We start from the raw sequence: 21,044 nt of genomic DNA, 5'->3' as shown, positions 1-21,044 counted from the left end.
CTTCTTTTCTTTTTTCTGGCATCTCTGGACATCGAACTTTCTCAGGCTTTCTGCGTCTGTCTCTGAGGGACATTGATTAAGTACCCACAATGTACTGGGCTCTGAGAATTCCGAGATGGGCAGGTCTTCACAGAGATGAATCACACCCTTTCTGTCTCTCTGCTTCTCTTCCATGTTTCTAATTGTTCCCCTCTCTGTCCCCGGTTTCAGGGACGTGGGAACTCCCTCCCCCCACCCCTTTTCAGGTTCCCGGTAGAGAGGTGGCTGTTGCCATGGTAACAAAGACATAGTGACCTTGGGCCTGGGCTGCCCGTTCCCCCAACCTTGGTGTTTCCGGGGATAGGGTCCCAAAAGCCCAGCTCCAAGCCCTCCCAGCCTTAACACACCATCCTCTTACCACCCCACTCTACCCTATCTCTTGCCCGCTCACCCCCAATCAGGGCAAGTCCTTTGCATGAGGGATTCGGGATAGAATCACTCTACACTGGTCCATAGAGAAAATTCACCCTGCCCTAAATTCTCTGGAGGGTTAGGTTGAGCTCCTCTGCCCTCCACTAGTGCTGTTTTCCTGTCCCTATCTCTCTGTCCCTCCCTCTGATCACAGGCCCAGTCCCTGAAGGCAGGAGATGGAGAGGGAGGAGGACTGGAGACAAGAGGGGTCATTCAATTAAATGGACAAGGAACTCCTGGCCTGCAGAGGTCAGAGAGGCAGAGGGACTCATCCAAGGTCATGCACTTACATGATCAAATGAATACTAATAGCTGACCCTCCTCTTGAGGGCTTCCTATGTACCAGGTACTTCTATAAGCAGTTTATAGGCATTAGCTTATTTAATTATTGCAATACCTCGTGAAAAAGGTACTATTATTCTCTCCAACTTAAAGACGATAAAAACCTGAGGCATAGAAGCCAAAGGCACCTGTGGTCTGTACAGTTAGAACTCTTTAACCCCAGGCTATCTTGGGGGTCAATGGCCACACCCTCTCTTAGGCAAGAGACTTAGGGAACCTCCTCCTCCTCCCCCCTCCCCTCCCACTCCCCTCCCCTTCCCTCTCCCCCTCCCCCTCCCCCTCCTCCTCCTCCTCGTCCTCCTTGGTGGTACTCCCACCCTCCATAGTGGAACTTCTGTTTCATCCAGGCTTGTGATTACAAACGGTCCAATTAGAAAGAGCCATGCACAAGGACTTGCCCGATCAGGAGCAAAGCATGGGAAAGCAGGGGCCAATCAGAAAGGGTGGCTCACAGGCGCAGTCCAATGCAGAGAGAGTACAGCTAGGGATTGTGGAAGGACCAATCAGAGAGGCCAGAACAGACTGCACCATCCAATGAGGAGTCAGCACAATGGGACGTGTCTTCGGGTTTGGGGAGATTCCCTGGAGAGGCAGTACAAACTGGGGACCGCCTCCTCTAGTTCCACCAACCTATCCTATAAACGCCCACAGATCCAAGCTCCCTAAGTTTTGAGTCGGTGCCCTAGACTTGGGGGACTTCCTAACCTTGAAAGGGCCGGAATGGGCATTGCTTAGCTTTAAAAGGGCTGGAGTTTTTGCTTTGGGGCAGGGCCTAAGAGTCTGGGGGTGGGGCCTAGGCTTGGGGCGGGGCCAGAAGAATGGGATTGGTAGAGGGTCTGTATTAGGTTTGGGGCAGGAATTAGGGCTCCAGGGAAACAATTAAGATGTCTAGTTCAACCTGTTGCCCGTTTTTCAGGCCAACTCACACATTCCCTTACCTTATGAGACATTCTCCAGCTGCTGGGCATACCCTTTTCTTCTAGGGAACCTGGGCTAAGAGGTCGTATTTATTCCTTCCTGTGGTCCCTGAACTGAGTCTGGAGCCAGACTAGCTCCCCAGTCCTCTCCCAAGACGCACTTGAGAACACATGTTGGGCCAGGCACGGTGGCTCACGTCTGCAATCCCAGAGGATCACCTAAGGTCAGGAGTTCGAGACCAGCCTGGTCAACATGGTGAAACCCCATCTCTACTAAAAATACAAAAAAATAGCTGGGCGTGGTGGTACGTGCCTGTAATCCCAGCTACTCGGGAGGCTGAGGCCGGAGAATTCACTTGAGCCGGAGAGGCAGAGGTTGCAGTGAGCCGAGATCGCTCCATTGCACTCCAGCCTGGACAACAAGAGCAAAACTCCGTGTCCAAAATAAACAAATACATAAATAAATAAAAAGAAAATAAATAAAAAGAACACATGTTGTCTAGGTGCAGTGGCTCACACCTTGTAATCCCTACATTTTGGGGGGCCGAGGCTGGAAATCTTAGAGGCCGAGAGTGTGTGACCAGCCTGGACAACATAATGAGACCGCTTCTCTACAAAAAATAAAAAATTAGCTGGGTGTGGGGGTGCGTGCCTGTAGTTGGGAGGCTGAAGTGGGAGGATCACCTGAGCCTGGGGAGGTCGAGGCTGCAGTGAGCCATGATCACGCCACTGCACTCCAGCCTGGGTGACAGAGGGAGACCCTGTCTTTAAGAAAAGCACGTTTACTGAGTTCCTGGGTGGCAGTCACTATTCTGGGCACTGGAGGATGTTGGTGTCCGTGCCACTTCCCTTGGGAGGCTTACATTTCAATGACTAGACAGTAAATAAATAACAATAAATAGGTAAACAAGTAAACAAAATAAGAGGGTGACAAGAGCCAGGCGCAGTGGTTCACGCCTGTAATCCCAGCACTTTGGGAGGCCAAGGCAGGAGGATGGCTTGAGCCCAGGAGTTCGAGACCAACCTGGGCAACACAGCAAGACCTCATCTCTTTTTTCCTTTTAAAATAAAAATAAAGAGAGTGATAAGTACTATAAGGGAAATAAATAAGGTGATGTGCTAGATAGAAATGGTGGCACCTGGTGGGGCTGTTTGTTGCCGCCAGAAGAGTCCTGCTTCCCCACTCCCTAACATTTACTATGAAACATTTCAAACATGCAGCCAAGTTGAAATAATTATATATATATGTGTGTGTGTGTATTATATGTATATCTATATATATATTTATACAAAAGTTTATTAGAGATGGGGTCTCGCTATGTTGCCCGGCTGGTCTTGAACTCCTGGGCTCAACTGATCCTCCCTCCTCGGCCTCCCAAAATGCTGAGATTGCAGATGTGAGCCACCACGCCCAGCCTGAGTTGAAATAATTTTATAGTGAACACTCATATACCCATCACTTAGATGCCACCACGGACACGTCAATGTACTACTTCATCATCTATCCATCCAGCCACCCTTCTTCCTCCTCCTTCCCCTCCTCTTCCTCTTCTTCCTCCTCTTCTTCCTCCTCCTCCTTCTTCTTCCTCTTCCTTTCTTTTCTTCTCTCTTTTCTTTTCTCTTCTTCCTCCTCCTCTTCCTCCCCTCCTCCTCCTCCTCCTTCTTCTTCCTCTTCCTTTCTTCTCTCCTTCTCCTTCTTCTTCTATTTCAAAGTAACATCAGAACGCTGGTTGGGGGCCCAGGTAGGGATGGTAAATTGGGGATGGAAAAGGAAGGTCTCTTTGAAGAGATTACATTTAAGACCATCATGAAAAGAAAGAACCGGCAGCCATGGAAAGGGGAGAAGAGTGCATATGCTCAGGGGCTGCTGCTGTGGGCTGGTGTGTTGGAGGAATAGGAAAGTCATCGTAGAAGCTGAACAAGGGGTCGGATGCGGTGGCTCACACCTGTAATCCCAGCACTTTGGGAGACTGAGGTGGGCGGATCACTTGAGGTCAGGAGTTCGAGACCAGCTTGACCAACATGGCAAAACCCTGTCTCTACTAAAAATACAAAAATTAGCCGGGTGTGGTGGTGGGCGCCTGTGGTCCCAGCTACTCAGGCTGAGGTAGGAGAATCGCTTGAGCCTGGGAGGCAGAGGTTGCAGTAAGCCGAGATCATGCCACTGCACTCCAGCCTGGGTGACAGAGTGAGGCCCTGTCTCAAAAAAGAAAAGAAAAGTCATTGTTAAAACTGAAAGAGGGGCCAGGAGTGGTGGTGCATGCCTGTAAACCCAGCACTTTGGGAGGCTGAGGCAGGAGGATCACTTGAGCCCAGGAGTTCCAGACCAGCCTGGGCAACATAGTGAGACCCCCATTTCTAAAAAAAAAAAGAAAAAAAAAAAAGAAGAAGAAGAAGCTGGAAGAGAAGAGAAGAGGAGAGTCGTTGGAAATAGGGTCAGCTGGGACCAGAGCTCACAGGGCCAGATTGGCTCTATGAATAAGGCATATCTCCCTCGGTTTCAGCTTCTTTCTTCTTCCATCTGTCTCTCTTATTATTATCTTTTTTTTCTCTCCCTCTCTTTTCTACTCCTGTCCAGCCCAGGCCTACCCTCACCCTCTTTCCCCATCACCCCTACCCTGTTCTGCCACATACTATCTGTGTGACCTTGGGCAAGTGACCAAACCTCTCTGTGCCTCTATTTCCCTTATCCATAAAATGAGGATGGTAATAGGACCTCTTCATTTGGCTGTTGTGTAGATTGAATGAAGTGATAGATGTGAAACCCTTAGAATCATTTCTGGCACATAAATAGTGCTGTATATGTGTTCACTTGTGTTGTTGTTGTTATTCCTACCCCCACGCTCCAGCAGGGAGCGCTAGCAACCACGGTGGGAGGTGGGGATGCTGCCTGGGTGGTGGCGATGAAGGGTGGAGTCTGGAGAATAGGGGGATTGTGAGTGTCCCCAGGGACATCTCAGAGTTGCGCTTGGGGTTACGGTTCACCAGAAGGAGTTATCTGCAGAGCTGAGCTTGATCTGGGGGATAGGGTGGGCTTCATGTAAATAATTTAGGCCAGGCACAGTAGCTCATGACCACCGTGGTCAGGAGTTCAAGACCAGCCTGGGCAACATAGTGAGACTCCATTTATAAAAAAACTAAAACAAAACCAAAAACAAAACAGCTACTGAGGAGGCTGAGATGGGAGGAACACTTGAGCCCGGGAGGTCCAGGCTGCAGTGAGCTGTGATCACACCAGTGCACTCCTGCCTGGGTGATGGAGTGAGACTCTGACTCAAAAACAAACAAATAAAAAAAAAAAAAGAAAGAAAGAAAAATTAGACTGGGTGCGGTGGCTCATGCCTGTAATCCCAGCACTTTGGGAGGCTGAGGCGGGCGGATCACTTGAGGCCAAGAGTTCGAGACCAGCCTGGCCAACATGACAAAACCCTGTCTCCACTAAAAACACAAAAAGTAGCCAGGCATGGTGGGACATGCCTGTAGTCCCAGCTACTCGGAAGGCTGAGGCAGGAGAATTGCTTGAACCCGGGAAGCAGAGGTTGCGGTGAGCGGAGACCATGCCAGTGCACTCCAGCCTGGGCAACAGAGCAAGACTCTGTCTCAAAAAAAAAAAAAAAAGAAAAAAGAAAAAGAAAAGAAAAATTAGCCGGGCGTGGTGGCGCACACCTGTAATCCCAGCTACTAGGGAGGCTGAGGCAGGAGAATTGCTTGAACCTGGGAGGTGGAGGTTGCAGTGAGCCGAGATCGTGCAGATTGCAGTGAGCCGAGATCGTGCCACCCTACTCCAGCCTGGGCGACAGAGTGAGACTTTGTCTAAAAAAAAAAAAAAAAATTAGGAAAGGGGTTTAGAGGAGGACCTCTGTACAGTGGGATCCAAAACGAGAAGGGTTGAGACCCCAGGAATCTGGGGCACTGCATGAAACAACACAGATTTTTAGGGGAGAAGTTGCTGGGTTTAGGGACCCTGTGAATATCTCAGAAAGAGAAGGAGAGTGGCCTGAGATACTCAGTGGGGTTTGAGGGAAGGGGTGGGGTTCAGCTATGGGACAGGGGATGGGCAAAGGGGTCTGAACTAGGAAGGAGCAAGGCATTCTGGGCTCTATGGAAGTCACAGGGAGGGGGGACTTTCAGGGTCCAAGAGAAAGAATTGGAGCAAGAAGGAGGCAGGGTCCTCAAGTGGGCAGGACTAGTAGGGGGTGGGAAAAAATTGGGGCTAATTGGGGAGTTTTGGAAACCAAAGGATGTCTTGGAGGAGAAGGAGAGAGAAAGGTGTAAGGTCAAAGGGGTGGAAGATGGTTTGGGGTCTAATGGGGTTCATGGGGAAAGTTTAAGGGTCTTCCATAGGGATAAGAGACATTTTAGGGCCCCCTAGAAGTTAGGCATGGTTTGGAGTTCATACTGGGGGTAAGGGAATGGGTTAGGGTCCTTGAGGGTAGAAGGACATGGCTGGGGGTCCCCAAGAAGGAGTGGAATATGATTTGTGGTTCTGGTGGCTGTAGAATGTGGTTTGGGTCCCCAAAGGGAGTCAGGCACCATCTGGGATTTGGCTGACATATGGTCTGAAGTCTCCCCCGATGTTAGGGTATGATTTGGGGTCCGTGAGGGAAGGGGTGTGGTCTGAGGGTCTATCTGAATGTTGGGATATGATTTAGGGTTGCTGGTGGGGTGGTCTGGATCCCCTTGGATGCTGGGATATGATCTGGGATTCTTCTGGGTTTGGGGGCATGGTCTGGGGTTCCTGACAGTGTGTGGGTCATAGTCTGAGGTCAAGCAGGAGAGCAGGGCATGATTTGTGGTCCTGGGTGGCCCTAGAACATCGCCTGGGTTCCCAAAAGAGGTGAGGCCTGATCCGAGGTCCCCCTGGGTATTAGGACGTGATGGGAGGTCTCTGTAGGGAGATTCGGGGTCCCTAGGCCAGTTGGGGCGTGGTCTGGGGGGGGTCTCGGGGGAGGCCGGCGGGGCTGGGGGTGGGGCTGGGGAAGGGTCGGGGGCGGGCCCGCGGCGGCTCGGCAGTGGAGAGGGGTCTGCGGCAGGTTCGGGGCGGGGATCCCGGGTGTGCGACCGCCCCGCCCGGCCGCCCCCACCAGTCGGCGCCCCCTCCCCCCTTGCGGCGGCGGTGGCGGCGGGCGGCGCGGAGGGCGGAGCTCGGCGGCGGCTCGGGAGGGAGGGCGGGAGGCGGGAGGGAGGCGGCCCCGCGGCACCGCGCCCCCTCCCCCGGCCCTCCCCCCACCATGGCGCGGAGCGAGGCGGCGGCGGCGGGGCCGGGCCCGGGGCCCCCCCGGGCTGGGTGAGCGCGGCCCGCAGAGGCCCGGGAGCGGCGGGCGGGGGCGCGGGTGTGTGCGCGGGTGTGAGCGTGCGAGCGTGCGAGTGTGTGTCCGCGGCGCTGCGGCGGGCCCGGCGTGCGCCCGCGCGGCCCTGTGTGTGCCCGGTGCCGGCGTGTGCGGCGCCCTGCCCGTGTGGCCATCGGGTGTGCGCGGGGTGTCGAGCCCGGCCGGCGTGTCCGGCTGTGCACGCGTGTCCCCCCGAGCGGCCGCCCCTCCGGCTGTGTGTCTGGGCGCTGTCGCGCGCCCATCGGAGGGGCTGTGTGCAGGTGTGTGTGTGCGTGGGTTGTGTGCCCAGGTGTGGGTCCCCCCCAAGCCCGTGTGCGTGCGCGACTAGCTGCTCTGGGTGTTTGTGTACGGGTTGGATGTCCATCCCCGGGTCTGTGGAGCCGGGTGTGCCCGCTCGGGTGTCCATTTGTGTGTGTGTGTGTGTGTGTGTGTGTGTCTGCGGGTTGTATGTCTCCGAGGGTGTATATCTGTGAGTCCACGGCAGGTTGCTGGCTTGGGGGCTGAGGCTCGGCGCCTTGTGGGTCCAGGCCTCGGTGTGGATTTGGGGGAGGGGAGTTCGCCGCTCCCTCGGTCCATGTCAACTGGGGGGTCCTTAGCGGTCCTGGGGGAAGCGGCCATGTCTTCCCCTTCCCGGTGGTTGCGGGGGGGGGGATGGGCGGCCAGGAGGTGGACAGATGGAGGGGGGATGAGAGGCCGAGAAGTGGACAGATGGGCCCTGAGGTGGGGGTTGGGGGGCGAAGACCCGGCCCTTCCCCACCCACTCCACCCTAATTCCCCCACCGGCCAGACATCTGCAGACGGAGCCAGAGTTACCTCCATCCTGATGGCCAGGCTGGGGAACCTTTGGGGCTGCTGGTGGGAGGATCTCCTTGAAACCGTGATCTAGGACTCAAACCCCCAAATCCTCTTGAGTTTCCACCTGCTGAACTCTGACCTCTGGCCTGGCTTGTGCCCTGGTTTTTTGGGGGTGTGGAGGGCACGATGCTGAATGTGCTGCAGGGATGTTAGGATTTCTTGGGCCTGGGAAGTAAGTAGGTGGGGTGGTGGGGGGGTGCCTCAGGGCTGGGAGGAATGTGTGTCCAAGACTGTGTGAGTGTGAATCTGGGCCTGTCTACTGACTGTGCTACTGTGGTTCAGTATTTTCTATGCATTTGGAAGTGTGTAAATCACAGGACTGTTGTGTGAGCATGTGTCTGTTATGAGTGAACATCTTGGCGTGTCTGCAAAGGTGGATCTTTTTGTGCCTGTGTGCGTGTTCCAGTGTGGATCAGCCTCGTATCTGTATGCTTGTGGTTTTGTGTGTGTGTGTGTGTGTGTGTGTGAGGTATGTATCTGTTGGCGTGATGCTGTATCAACTTTGCAACATGGAGATGTGTGAAGTATGAGTGTGTCTGGGCATTTAAGAGTGTGCACTTGTGTATGTTTGCACAGGTGTGTGTGTGTTTGTTAGATGTGTGTGCCCCTGTGTGCTGGTGAGTGTGCAAGGTAGATCTGTTGTAAATGCATGTACCTGGTTGTCTGTTAGGGGGCACATGAGTTTCTCTGTTGTATCTGTGCATTTGTGTGTGTGAACTTGCATGGCAGAGTCAGTGTTGTACATGTGTTGTTGCATGCAGGTGTGTCAACCTTGAGGGTATGTATCCATCTATGTTGTGAGTCTGTTTGTGTTTTGGTGTTGGTCTCTGGGAGTTGTGTATGTTCAGACATGTATGTGAAGGACACAAGTGTCTGTGCCCTGGCACAAGGCTGTCCCTACTCTTGGGTTCAGTGGGTTTGAGGCCCATGTGGCATGACCTCTGGTATACTGGGGTCCTGCCTGGGGTCCCTGGACACAGTGTGTCCATATGCCAGGCCAAGTGCCCATAGAGGGTGGAGGGCACACAGATCATGTTGCTATGTTCATAGAAATCCAGATGTAGAGACTGGGGTTGTGGGCTTGCGTGGGTTCTGACATGGACACACATGTTGGTGTGGGCAATAGTATCATGGCAAGGATGGGAAACTTTGGCCCTTCCCCAGCTCTTGGTACCGTTCAGGACTTTGGAGTTGAGGGGCTGGGATGTAAACTCTTGGGTTCTAACGGAGGGCCAGAGGTCTGGTCTGGACTCTTGGGTCAGAGGGAAGAGGGGGCTGGGGTTCTTGGCTCCTGAAACCCCAGAGGACAAAGGGCTAAAGTCCTTGACTCCTGGGCTTTGGAGGGTGAACAACCCTGAGGCCTAATCTAGGATTCCAGAGAGGACTTCTGGGTTCCTGTGAGACTATGCAAAACCCGCCACAGGAGGACTGAGAGCGTGATCACACCAGGGACTTCCTTGGCCGGGATGGTCTCCAAGGCAAGATCTGGTGCACAGAGAAGAGCCAGAACGATGCTAACAAGGTGGTTCTGTTCCTTTGCAGGTGCTGGCCCAGGCCCTGACTCCCTGAAGAGAGGTGAGTAGAGCCGTAAGGCTTCAGAGAGAGAGAGACATGGGGGGTGATGGGGCTTGCTGTCAGCCAGCTGGGGGTCTGGAACCCTGCCTCGCATGGATTTCAGTTCAGGGGATGACAGTTTCCTGAAGGACCAGTTGCCCACCACTCTGTCCAAGGCTGGGGAGTGGTGACAAGGTCAGGAACATCAAAGTTGGGTGAGGGCTTGTGGTGGCCAGGTGGCTCTGGGGAGCAGGTGGGGGGTTTCAGGCCAAGAGACATTCATTCTCAGGATGGTTAAGGTGTTTGGGAAAGCAAGGTTTCCTCATGATATCAGTAAAGGATACAAGAATATGTCAAGATATGAAATGACCCCTGCATTTAGAGGGTTGAATGAATATGTTTGCCCATTTTGTATGTGCGTGTGCATGGGTGTGGGAAGATCTCCCGAAAGCCTGACCTCCTGGTGGCTGAGAAAGCTGGAGAAAATAATAAATTAGTAATAATAATAGTAATAATAATAATGATAATAGCAGCAGCTCACATGTATATAGTGTTTACTTTGTCAGGAACTATTCTAAGCATGTCATAAAATATTATCTCATTAAATCCTCATAGCAACCTTATGAGGTGGGTGCCATTATTATTCCCATTTGACAGATGAGCACACCGAGGCACAGAGAGGGGAAGTCACTTGATTAAAGTCACACAGTGGGGAGGTGAGGTCTGAACCCAGGCAGTAGGGCGGATTCTGTCCTGCAGTGCTGCACCACTCTCCATAAATGTTAGCTATTTCCATTGCTATTATTATTCCCTCCATTTGAGTCCTACCCCAGCTGTCGGAGGCGAGGCTCTGGACTTCTGTTTCATAGACTGGGATTCTGAGCCCTGAAGACCCCATAGCCAAGCAGGGGCAGACTCAGGCTCCTAATTCTGGAGTCCCCCTTTCTAAGCCAGGGTTTCCAGTACATTGTAGAGTAGTGATCTAGAGGGAGTGAAGGACAGATTTGGGGTGAACTCAGAGATGGTAGGACACCCCGATCCGGCCTCTTTTTCCGCCTTCAGCCCGGTCATTGTCTCCCTTACTCTCTGTCTCTTTCCTCCTCTGTCTTTTTCTCTCTAATACTGTCTCTATTTTTCTCTCCATCTCTGTGTCTTTCTTTTTTCTGTGTCTCTCTCTTTTCTGTGTCTCATTCTTCACTCTCAGTTTTCTGTCTGTTCACCTTCCTTTCAGACTCATCTTTTTGTCTCTCTGTTTCTCTCCCAATCTGTCTCTCTCTCTTTGCCAGTCCACTTCTCCCTCCCCCTGGTCTCTCCCTGTCTCTCTTCACCTCTTGTCTCTGACTTTCCTGGTCTCTGTCCCAGGCCCCCTCCCCACTGGCAGGAAGATCAAAGCCACCTAAGGCCGTAGCCCCAAACACAGATTCCTGGGAGGTAGGCCAGCAGGGGCTAGGGTACAGGGCAGGGTGGGGTGAAAACAGTTTTAGGGACGCCCCCTTCCCATCCTTTCCTCTTCACCCCCCGCCCACCCTGTGTTGTGATGGGAACTGACATGTCGTGGGCTGCAGCCGCCGCAGGGGGAATCCCTGCCGGAAGGTTTTGCCTGGAGCAGAGACATAGCGTGAGTGTGTGAGTGTGTGAGTGTGTGTGTGTGTGTGTTGTGTGTACCCAAAGATGTGAGCATGAAAGTCTGCCCTGCTTGGGAGCTCAACTGAGCCCAGGATGAAACCAGACCTCAGAGAAGGACTTCCTGAGGCTGAACTGGAAGACTCTGATGTGTTTTTCTCAGTCCCTCCCACTTTCACACTCTCCCTGCCAATGCCAGAGGCGGGAGGGGGGAAACCCTTAACATTTATTGAGTACTTACTGTATGCCAGGCATGGTCGGTGGTACATGAATGAAGATGGTACAATTATCATCCCAATTTACAGATTAAGAAATTACAGCCTAGCTAGGGGAAATCTTGGCTTGGGGGTCACAGAGCTAGCAAAAGGGGAACCAGGATTTGAACCTGAGTCTGTTTGATTTCAAAGTACTTACTCCCAATAATAGGGCACTGTTCTATGCCTGGTACATATTAAGCACTTGATGATCATGATGATGATTGCTAACATGTAATAAGCACATTTTATATGCCTGGCACTATTCTAAGTATGCTATGTTCATCAATACATTTAATCCTCACAGAAGTAAGGCCTGTTTCTATCTCCCTTTTACAGATGAAGAAACCGAGAATCAGAGAGGTTCAGATACTTGCTGGAGGTCACACAGCTAGTAAGTATCAGAGCTGGGATTTGGAGCTAGGGAGTATGGCTTGGACAGCCAGGGCCTTAAACCATAGTTAACAGTGATTTTTTAGACAATTTAGTGGGTACTGGAGGGCCCAGGTTGGGCCAGGTGTCACCCCTTTGGTTGGGAGATCATGAGAGGTTTGGGAGCTACTACAGGAGGGGCAGAGGTGAGGGTGGGACACGCAAGTAGGGACAGGGGTATTCTATCAACCAGTATAGAGATATTTTTATTTTTATTTATGTTTTAAGATGGAGTCTTGCTCTGTCGCCCAGACTGGATTGCAATGGTGTGATCTCGGCTCACTGCAACCTCCACCTCCCTGGTTCAAGCGATTCTCGTGCTTCAGCCTCCCAAGTAGCTGGGATTACAGGCGCCCACCACCATGCCCAGCTAATTTTTGTATTTTTAGTAGAGACGGGGTTTCACCATGTTGGCCAGGCTGGTCTTGAACTCCTGACCTCAGGTGATCCGCCTGCTTCGGCCTCCCAAAGTGCTGGGATTACAGGCGTGAGCCACTGTGCCCAGCATGGAAGTGTTGTAATCTGTTGTTAATAGCGGATAGTGGCTTCCTCTCACCATCCTATGGAACCCAGCTATAGGCGGTAGGGGAGGGATCCAGGCCTGACTGGTAGCAGGACATCCCATGGCGGCCAAGTCCCACGCCTGGGTAACCGGCTCCTTCCCCGGCAGGTCTCACCTCCCACCCCTCCTGCCTTCCCACTGCACCATGGCTCCAGGACCCTTCTCCTCGGCCCTCCTCTCGCCGCCGCCCGCTGCCCTGCCCTTTCTGCTGCTGCTCTGGGCGGGGGCATCTCGTGGCCAGCCCTGCCCTGGCCGCTGCATCTGCCAGAACGTGGCGCCCACACTGACAATGCTGTGCGCCAAGACCGGCTTGCTCTTTGTGCCGCCCGCCATCGACCGGCGCGTGGTGGAGCTGCGGCTCACCGACAACTTCATCGCCGCCGTGCGCCGCCGAGACTTCGCCAACATGACCAGCCTGGTGCACCTCACTCTCTCCCGGAACACCATCGGCCAGGTGGCAGCTGGCGCCTTCGCCGACCTGCGTGCCCTCCGGGCCCTGCACCTGGACAGCAACCGCCTGGCGGAGGTGCGCGGCGACCAGCTCCGCGGCCTGGGCAACCTCCGCCACCTGATCCTTGGAAACAACCAGATCCGCCGGGTGGAGTCGGCGGCCTTTGACGCCTTCCTGTCCACCGTGGAGGACCTGGATCTGTCCTACAACAACCTGGAGGCCCTGCCGTGGGAGGCGGTGGGCCAGATGGTGAACCTAAACACCCTCACGCTGGACCACAACCTCATCGACCACATCGCGGAGGGGACCTTCGTGCAGCTTCACAAGCTGGTCCGTCTGGACATGACCTCCAACCGCCTGCATAAACTCCCGCCCGACGGGCTCTTCCTGAGGTCGCAGGGCACCGGGCCCAAGCCGCCCACCCCGCTGACCGTCAGCTTCGGCGGCAACCCCCTGCACTGCAACTGCGAGCTGCTCTGGCTGCGGCGGCTGACCCGCGAGGACGACTTAGAGACCTGCGCCACGCCCGAACACCTCACCGACCGCTACTTCTGGTCCATCCCCGAGGAGGAGTTCCTGTGTGAGCCCCCGCTGATCACACGGCAGGCGGGGGGCCGGGCCCTGGTGGTGGAAGGCCAGGCGGTGAGCCTGCGCTGCCGAGCGGTGGGTGACCCCGAGCCGGTGGTGCACTGGGTGGCACCTGATGGGCGGCTGCTGGGGAACTCCAGCCGGACCCGGGTCCGGGGGGACGGGACGCTGGATGTGACCATCACCACCTTGAGGGACAGTGGCACCTTCACTTGTATCGCCTCCAATGCCGCTGGGGAAGCGACGGCGCCCGTGGAGGTGTGCGTGGTACCTCTGCCTCTGATGGCACCCCCGCCGGCTGCCCCGCCGCCTCTCACCGAGCCCGGCTCCTCTGACATCGCCACGCCGGGCAGACCAGGTGCCAACGATTCTGCGGCTGAGCGTCGGCTCGTGGCAGCCGAGCTCACCTCGAACTCCGTGCTCATCCGCTGGCCAGCCCAGAGGCCTGTGCCCGGAATACGCATGTACCAGGTTCAGTACAACAGTTCCGTTGATGACTCCCTCGTCTACAGGTGGGTGCGGGTGCTGCAGTCCCAGGGCCTCCTCCCAAGCCCAGGGGGACCCTCCCTCCCACCTGCCCATTCCCTTGGCCTTCTTGCTCAGCCAGGGTTCTAGATGGCTGTGAGAGCTGTTCCCGCCCTCCTTTGCCCTGTCTCCTCTCTCTATTTCTCACTGTCTCTGTTTTTCATGCTTATAGAAAATATTCGCTGAGCACCTACATGAACCCGACCAGGGCTGGGCACTGGAGTCCTAACAGTGACTGAGCTCAGCATGAACCCTGCCCTTATGGGGCTCATGGTCGATATCACTGCTCCCCACAACAATCTGACTGTGCACCTCTTCAGTTAAACATTTTGGAGCATGAAATACACACACACATTTACAGTGACATTTATTTATTTGTTTGTTTTGAGACTGAGCCTTACTCTATTGCCCAGGCTGGAGTGCAGTGGCACGAACTCAGCTCACTGAAACCCTCCGCCTCCCGGGTTCAAGCGAATCTCGTCCCTCAGCCTCCCAAGTAGCTGGGATTACAGATACCCACCAACACACCCAGCTAAGTTTTGTATTTTTAGTAGAGACAGGATTTTACCATGTTGGGCAGGCTGGTCTTGAACTCCTGACCTCAAGTGATCCGCCTGCCTTGGCCTCCTAAATTGCTGGGATTACAGGTGTGAGCCACCGCGCCTAGCCTACAGCGACATTTATATTTATAAATTATATACCAGTACTACTGAACCAATACATTGGGTACATTACAGAAACAGAAAACAAAACGTATGAGAAAAATATGTTATTTCCACCCTCACTTGGGTTTGAAGCCATTGCCCTGGTGGGGACAGACCATACGGTGTCAACAGACATTTTTTAAAAAGAGTTATTTTCTCCCATCGCCTCCTTATTTCTCCTTTCACCTCTCTGTCTGTCTCTACCTTCTCTGCCCTCGTTAGGCACAGAGCCCCTGCTTTGTGCAAACTCCTGAGCTGGGTGCTGGGGACACAGGGAAACCACCCAGACCCTGTCCTCAGGGAGCTTATAGCCCAGTAGGTCGTGGTCCATAGTACACTATGAGTTGCAGTCCTGGCCTTGCCATGTCTCTCCATCTCAGTAGTTTTTTTTTCTTTTTCTTTTTTTTTTTTGGCAGGGTCTTGCTCTGTCACCCCAGGCTGGAGTGCAGTGGTATGATCATAGCTCACTGCAGCCTCAAACTTTTGGGCTCCAAGCAATCCTCCTACCTCCTGAGAGTAGCTGGGACTATAGGTGTGCACCACCACACTGGGCTAATTTAAAAAAATTTTTAGTAGAGACGAGGTCTTGCTATATTGCCCAGCCAGGTCTTGAACTCCTGAGCTAAAGTGATCCTCCTGCCTTGGCCTCCCAAAGTGCTGGGATTACAGGTGTGAGCCGCTGCACCTGGCCCATCTTGGTAGTTTTTTAGTATGGCTCTCTGCCACAGAATTGGCACACAGTGGGCACTTGATAAATGGTAGTTTGCCACATGGATGTCTCTCCTTCTAGCTCTGCCTCCCTCATGCACATTGTAGAGCACCAGTTAAATGCTTCAGTCATCTGCTTGGCTTCACCTGGAGATGCCAGCGGGGCTGGAGCTGTTTCCCTACCTGTGGAGAGCCCCAGCTCCTGGCTGTCAGATCTTCACTGAGAAACCTGCCTCTTGGCCTCCATCTCTACCTTTCCAGTGTTTTCTTGGCCATAGGCGTGGCACATAGTAGGTGCTTTCCCAGTGTTGGTTGAATGAAAAAAATGCCTCTGGGCCAGGCGCGATGGCTCATGCCTATAATCCTAGCACTTTGGGAGGCTGAGGCGGGCAGATCACTTGAGGTCAGGAGTTCAAGACCAGCCTGGCCAACATGGTGAAACCCTGTCTCTACGGAAAATACAAAAATTAGGCAGATGTGGTGGCACGTGCCTGTAATCCCAGCTACTCAGGAGGCTGAGGCAGGAGAATCGCTTGAACCTGGGAGGCGGAGGTTGCAGTGAGCGGAGATTGCGCCATTGGACTCCAGCCTGGGCGACAGAGCGAGACTCCCTCTGGAAAAAAAAAAAAAAAAAAAAAAAAAAAAAGCCTCCCTTTTCTTTTGTCTCTGTCTTCCTCATTTCCCTCTCTTTTTGATTCTGGTCCCAAACACTGAGTAGATGCCTACTGTGTGCCCATCTTGTGCTGGGCCCTGGGCCTACTAAGATAGGTTAGATCCTGGCCCAGCCTTACAAACATGAGGACAAACAAATGAACAAAACACAAACCTTCACAACGAACTTCCAAGCTTGCTACTTCATTTGATCTTCCCAGCTCCGCTATGAAGGCGTGATGACCCCCTCTCCATTTCAAAGACAGAAAAACTGAGGTTCAGTGGGGGATGTCACTTGCCCAAGGTCACACAGAAAGTAGCAAAGCTGTCCTTTATACACTGACACACATTTGTTGGGCACCCACTGCTTGGAAGGGAGATGGATAATATATTTCTGTAAATAATTCTGAGCTTCTGTGACTCTCCACTTCTCTGTCCCTCTCTTTCCTTTGCTCTGAGCCATGGCCACCACATGGTGGGGTGGGGGAGGTTCACAAGCCCCCAGACCCTGCATGGATGCAGATGTTGATGGCTCCCTGTCCCCAGCTGGGCAACAGACCCTGGGACTCTTCTCTTCCCTGTAGGGCCCCAGTTCCAGTTCTCCAACCCCCATTGCAGATTCCTATGCTATGGTGCCGCAGGGGTTAACTTCCTCACGCTGTCATGGGCGGAGGTGGCAGCCAACCAGAAGCCTGCTTAGCTGCTTGCTTTGATTCTGCAGCCAATTAGAGACACTTGGGCTGAAGCTTTCTTAAGGAGCCAGCCTCTGTCCTTGAAAAGGGGTGGGGGAAGCCCCTAGCAACTGGCTATTTAGGGGAAGGAGCAAGTGGAATCCAGGGCTCTGGAGAGGAGAGATGAAGAGAGGAGGAGGAAGGCTTAAAGCCAGGGCAGCCGAGGGTGGCTGGGGTGGGTGGCAGTGGTCTTTGAAATGGCAGTCAGGGGTGGGTAGAGTGGAGTTGGAGAAGTGGGTGGACCTTTATGAAGGGATGGGGCTCTGATTGGAAGTCTTTTGGTGGGAGGGTGGCTCTTGGTAGTGGGAGAACCTCCTGGAGGTGGGATGACAGAGGTGGAGCTTCAGGGCCAGAAGGTGGCTGTGCTGGAGGGGAAGCGGAAGCATCGGAGAGATAAGCAGGCCTTCGGAGGTGGGGATGTGGCCTGTCAGAGGGGGTGGAGCTTGTTCTGCATGTTCCCACGAAGAGGAAGGGGCAGTCCTTGTCTCCCGGGACCCACCAAGAGTCTTTGCTGGAGAAGAGAGCTTGTGAGGTTGCATCCTGGCCATGCCAATCAATGTGGAACGGGCAGTCCAGGTTTAGCTGAGGCTGGACATGGCTCACAGTGTGGAAAGGATGTGCTCAACAGAAGAGGGCCAAGGCCTAGCAGGAATGGCCCTCCAGAGGGGTAGATCTTATAGATGGGAGGAATGCAATGGGCTGGATAGTGTGAGCCACAGCAAGGGTTACTGGCCAACACGAGGCGTGATGCAAGCTAATGATGATATCATTAAGTGCCAGGTCCTGGCTGTGTTAACTCATTCATTCCTCACACCATCTCTATGATGTAGGAATTATTATCATCCCCATTTGGGGAAAATGAGACACAGGGAGGTTAAGAAACTTGGCGAAGTTCGCTGGGCGTGGTGGTTCATGACTGTAATCCCAGCACTTTGGGAGATCGAGGCAGATGGATCACCTGAGGTCAGAAGTTTGAGACCAGCTTGGCCAACATGGCGAAACCCCATCTCTACTAAAAATACAAAAATTAGCCAGGTGTGGTGGTGGGTGCCTGTAATCTCAGCTGCCCGGGAGGCTGAGGCAGGAGAATCACTTGAACCCGGAAGGCAGAGATTGCAGTGAGCCGAGATCGCGTCATTGTACTCCAGCCTGGGTGACACAGCAAGAGTCTGTCTCAAACAAAACAAAATGAAACAAAAGAGAAACTTGCCTGAGGTCACAGAGCAAGCAAGTGGCAGAGGAGAGACTCAAACCCGGGCAATCTGGCCCCCAGCCTTTGTCATCTTAACCACTTCTCCACACTAGTCTTCATTCGAGGGGAGGGGCCTACAGCAAGAAAGGAGTATGGTGTGTGCTTGGCTACGTTTGACCCCTTTACGGAAGAAACTTACCTGGTAGCGTGATTTGGTGACTTCTGGTGGCACATGAACATATGAGGTGGTTGCCTTTAATATCTGGACAAGGAGCAGGGCCTGCAGTCTGGATGTTGGCTATACACAGTAGGGGAACCATCCTTAGTGGGCCATTGTGGGGTGTGCCTGGAAGCCACATTTCATTTGGTTGGGGAATGGCCTGTAGCAATGTCAGGGAACATGTAGTTAAGGGACTTGGAAACTGTTCCAGGACATAGACGAAGCTAGATGGGTTTTTTTTTTTTTTTTTTTTTGGTTTGTTTGTTTTTTGAGACAGAGTCTCGGTCTTGCGGTCTTGTAGCCCAGGCTAGAGTGCAATGATGTGGTCTCGGCTCACTGCAACCTCCACCTCCTGGGTTCAAGCGATTTTCCTGCCTCAGCCTCCCGAGTAGCTAGGATTACAGGTGCCTGCCACCACGCCTGGCTAATTTTTGTATTTTTAATAGAGACAGGGTTACCATGTTGGCCAGGCCAGTCTTGAACTCCTAACCTCAGGTGATCCACCCTTAGCCTTCCAAAGTGTTGGGATTACAGGCGTGAGCCACTGCAGCCGGCCAAAGCTAGATGTTTTACCCAAAGGTGCTGCATGCAGATAAGGGGGAGCGACCTGCATCATGGTTTTCCCTGAAAGGCAGGAATATGTATAAAAGAGGAACTAGAAGAGCATCCATTGTTCCAGTAGGAATATGACAGGCGCTGTGAGCTGACCTTAGTGTCCTCCTGAGTGGGGAATGGGGCATGCAGAAAAGGGGAGGTGGCCAGTAGCGTTGGCCCAGTTTTGGGGTAGAAATGCCTAGATGAAGGACCTTGAATGGCAGTTGTCCTAGCAAGAGTGAGACATAGCGAGAGAGCATGTCCCTTGAGGGCAGGGCTTAAAAGCCATAGCACTTCTCCCCTGCAGGGGCCGGGATATGCAGAGGAGGTAATATGAATGATAGATATATTGTCCCAGTGGGTGATGGGACACAGCCAGGAGGTGGGTCTGAGGGCGGGGCATACAGATGAGGGGTCCTGAAAGGGTGGGAATATGTTGATGGAGACGGGGCTTGAATTGCTGCTGTTGTCTCAGTAGCGGCTGAGACTTCGATAGCAGGATTTAGTCCCCACTGTTCACCATGGGCGGGGCATAAAGCGAAGGGGCGTGGTTCGGGGGGACTAACCCCGCCCTGAACCCGCCCCCTCCTACAGGATGATCCCCTCCACCAGTCAGACCTTCCTGGTGAATGACCTGGCGGCGGGCCGTGCCTACGACTTGTGCGTGCTGGCGGTCTACGACGACGGGGCCACAGCGCTGCCGGCAACGCGAGTGGTGGGCTGTGTGCAGTTCACCACCGCTGGGGATCCGGCGCCCTGCCGCCCGCTGAGGGCCCATTTCTTGGGCGGCACCATGATCATCGCCATCGGGGGCGTCATCGTCGCCTCGGTCCTCGTCTTCATCGTTCTGCTCATGATCCGCTACAAGGTGTATGGCGACGGGGACAGCCGCCGCGTCAAGGGCTCCAGGTCGCTCCCGCGGGTCAGCCACGTGTGCTCGCAGACCAACGGCGCAGGCACAGGCGCGGCACAGGCCCCGGCCCTGCCGGCCCAGGACCGTTACGAGGCGCTGCGCGAGGTGGAGTCCCAGGCTGCCCCCGCCGTCGCCGTCGAGGCCAAGGCCATGGAGGCCGAGACGGCATCCGCGGAGCCGGAGGTGGTCCTTGGACGTTCTCTGGGCGGCTCGGCCACCTCGCTGTGCCTGCTGCCATCCGAGGAAACTTCCGGGGAGGAGTCTCGGGCCGCGGTGGGCCCTCGAAGGAGCCGATCCGGCGCCCTGGAGCCACCAACCTCGGCGCCCCCTACTCTAGCTCTAGTTCCTGGGGGAGCCGCGGCCCGGCCGAGGCCGCAGCAGCGCTATTCGTTCGACGGGGACTACGGGGCACTATTCCAGAGCCACAGTTACCCGCGCCGCGCCCGGCGGACAAAGCGCCACCGGTCCACGCCGCACCTGGACGGGGCTGGAGGGGGCGCGGCTGGGGAGGATGGAGACCTGGGGCTGGGCTCCGCCAGGGCGCGCCTGGCCTTCACCAGCACCGAGTGGATGCTGGAGAGTACCGTGTGAGCGGTGGGCGGGCGCCGGGACGCCTGGGTGCCGCAGACCAAACGCCCAGCCGCACGGACGCTGGGGCGGGACTGGGAGAAAGCGCAGCGCCAAGACATTGGACCAGAGTGGAGACGCGCCCTTGTCCCCGGGAGGGGGCGGGGCAGCCTCGGGCTGCGGCTCGAGGCCACGCCCCCGTGCCCAGGGCGGGGTTCGGGGACCGGCTGCCGGCCTCCCTTCCCCTACGGACTCCTCGACCCCCCTCCTACCCCTCCCCCCGCGCGCTCGCGGACCTCGCTGGAGCCGGTGCCTTACACAGCGAAGCGCGGGGAGGGGCAGGGCCCCCCGACACTGCAGCACTGAGACACGAGCCCCCTCCCCCAGCCCGTCACCCGGGGCCGGGGCGAGGGGCCCATTTCTTGTATCTGGCTGGACTAGATCCTATTCTGTCCCGCGGCGGCCTCCAAAGCCTCCCACCCCACCCCACGCACATTCCTGGTCCGGTCGGGTCTGGCTTGGGGTCCCCCTTTCTCTGTTTCCCTCGTTTGTCTCTATCCCGCCCTCTTGTCGTCTCTCTGTAGTGCCTGTCTTTCCCTATTTGCCTCTCCTTTCTCTCTGTCCTGTCGTCTCTTGTCCCTCGGCCCTCCCTGGTTTTGTCTAGTCTCCCTGTCTCTCCTGATTTCTTCTCTTTACTCATTCTCCCGGGCAGGTCCCACTGGAAGGACCAGACTCTCCCAAATAAATCCCCACATGAACAAAATCCAAAACCAAATCCCCCTCCCTACCGGAGCCGGGACCGTCCGCCGCAGCAGAATTAAACTTTTTTCTGTGTCTGAGGCCCTGCTGACCTGTGTGTGTGTCTGTATGTGTGTCCGCGT

At 54.6% G+C, this 21,044-nt stretch overlaps 1 protein-coding gene across 2 annotated transcripts; it reads left to right on the top strand.

The window, feature by feature from the left end:
* The first annotated feature begins 6,870 nt into the window (after positions 1-6,870).
* LRFN1 (leucine rich repeat and fibronectin type III domain containing 1) lies at positions 6,871-21,002 on the top strand. Of its 2 annotated transcripts, none has more exons than XM_034944452.3 (5): positions 6,871-6,996; positions 9,437-9,469; positions 11,665-11,719; positions 12,428-13,870; positions 19,278-21,002. In XM_034944452.3, the coding sequence occupies exons 4-5, from the start codon at positions 12,465-12,467 to the stop codon at positions 20,185-20,187; spliced, it is 2,316 nt and encodes a 771-aa protein (XP_034800343.1). In that variant the 5' UTR covers positions 6,871-6,996; positions 9,437-9,469; positions 11,665-11,719; positions 12,428-12,464; the 3' UTR covers positions 20,188-21,002. The 2 variants fall into 2 exon arrangements, with proteins under 2 accessions (XP_034800343.1, XP_003812293.1); XM_003812245.7 differs by lacking the exon at positions 6,871-6,996 and adding an exon at positions 7,078-7,299.
* Positions 21,003-21,044: the final 42 nt, after the last annotated feature.

The sequence above is a fragment of the Pan paniscus genome, chromosome 20, assembly GCF_029289425.2.
Source record: "Pan paniscus chromosome 20, NHGRI_mPanPan1-v2.0_pri, whole genome shotgun sequence".
Taxonomy (NCBI): Eukaryota; Metazoa; Chordata; class Mammalia; order Primates; family Hominidae; genus Pan; species Pan paniscus.
The sequence above is the reverse complement of the archived record's forward strand: the minus strand, read 5'-3'. Positions and strand labels throughout refer to the sequence as shown.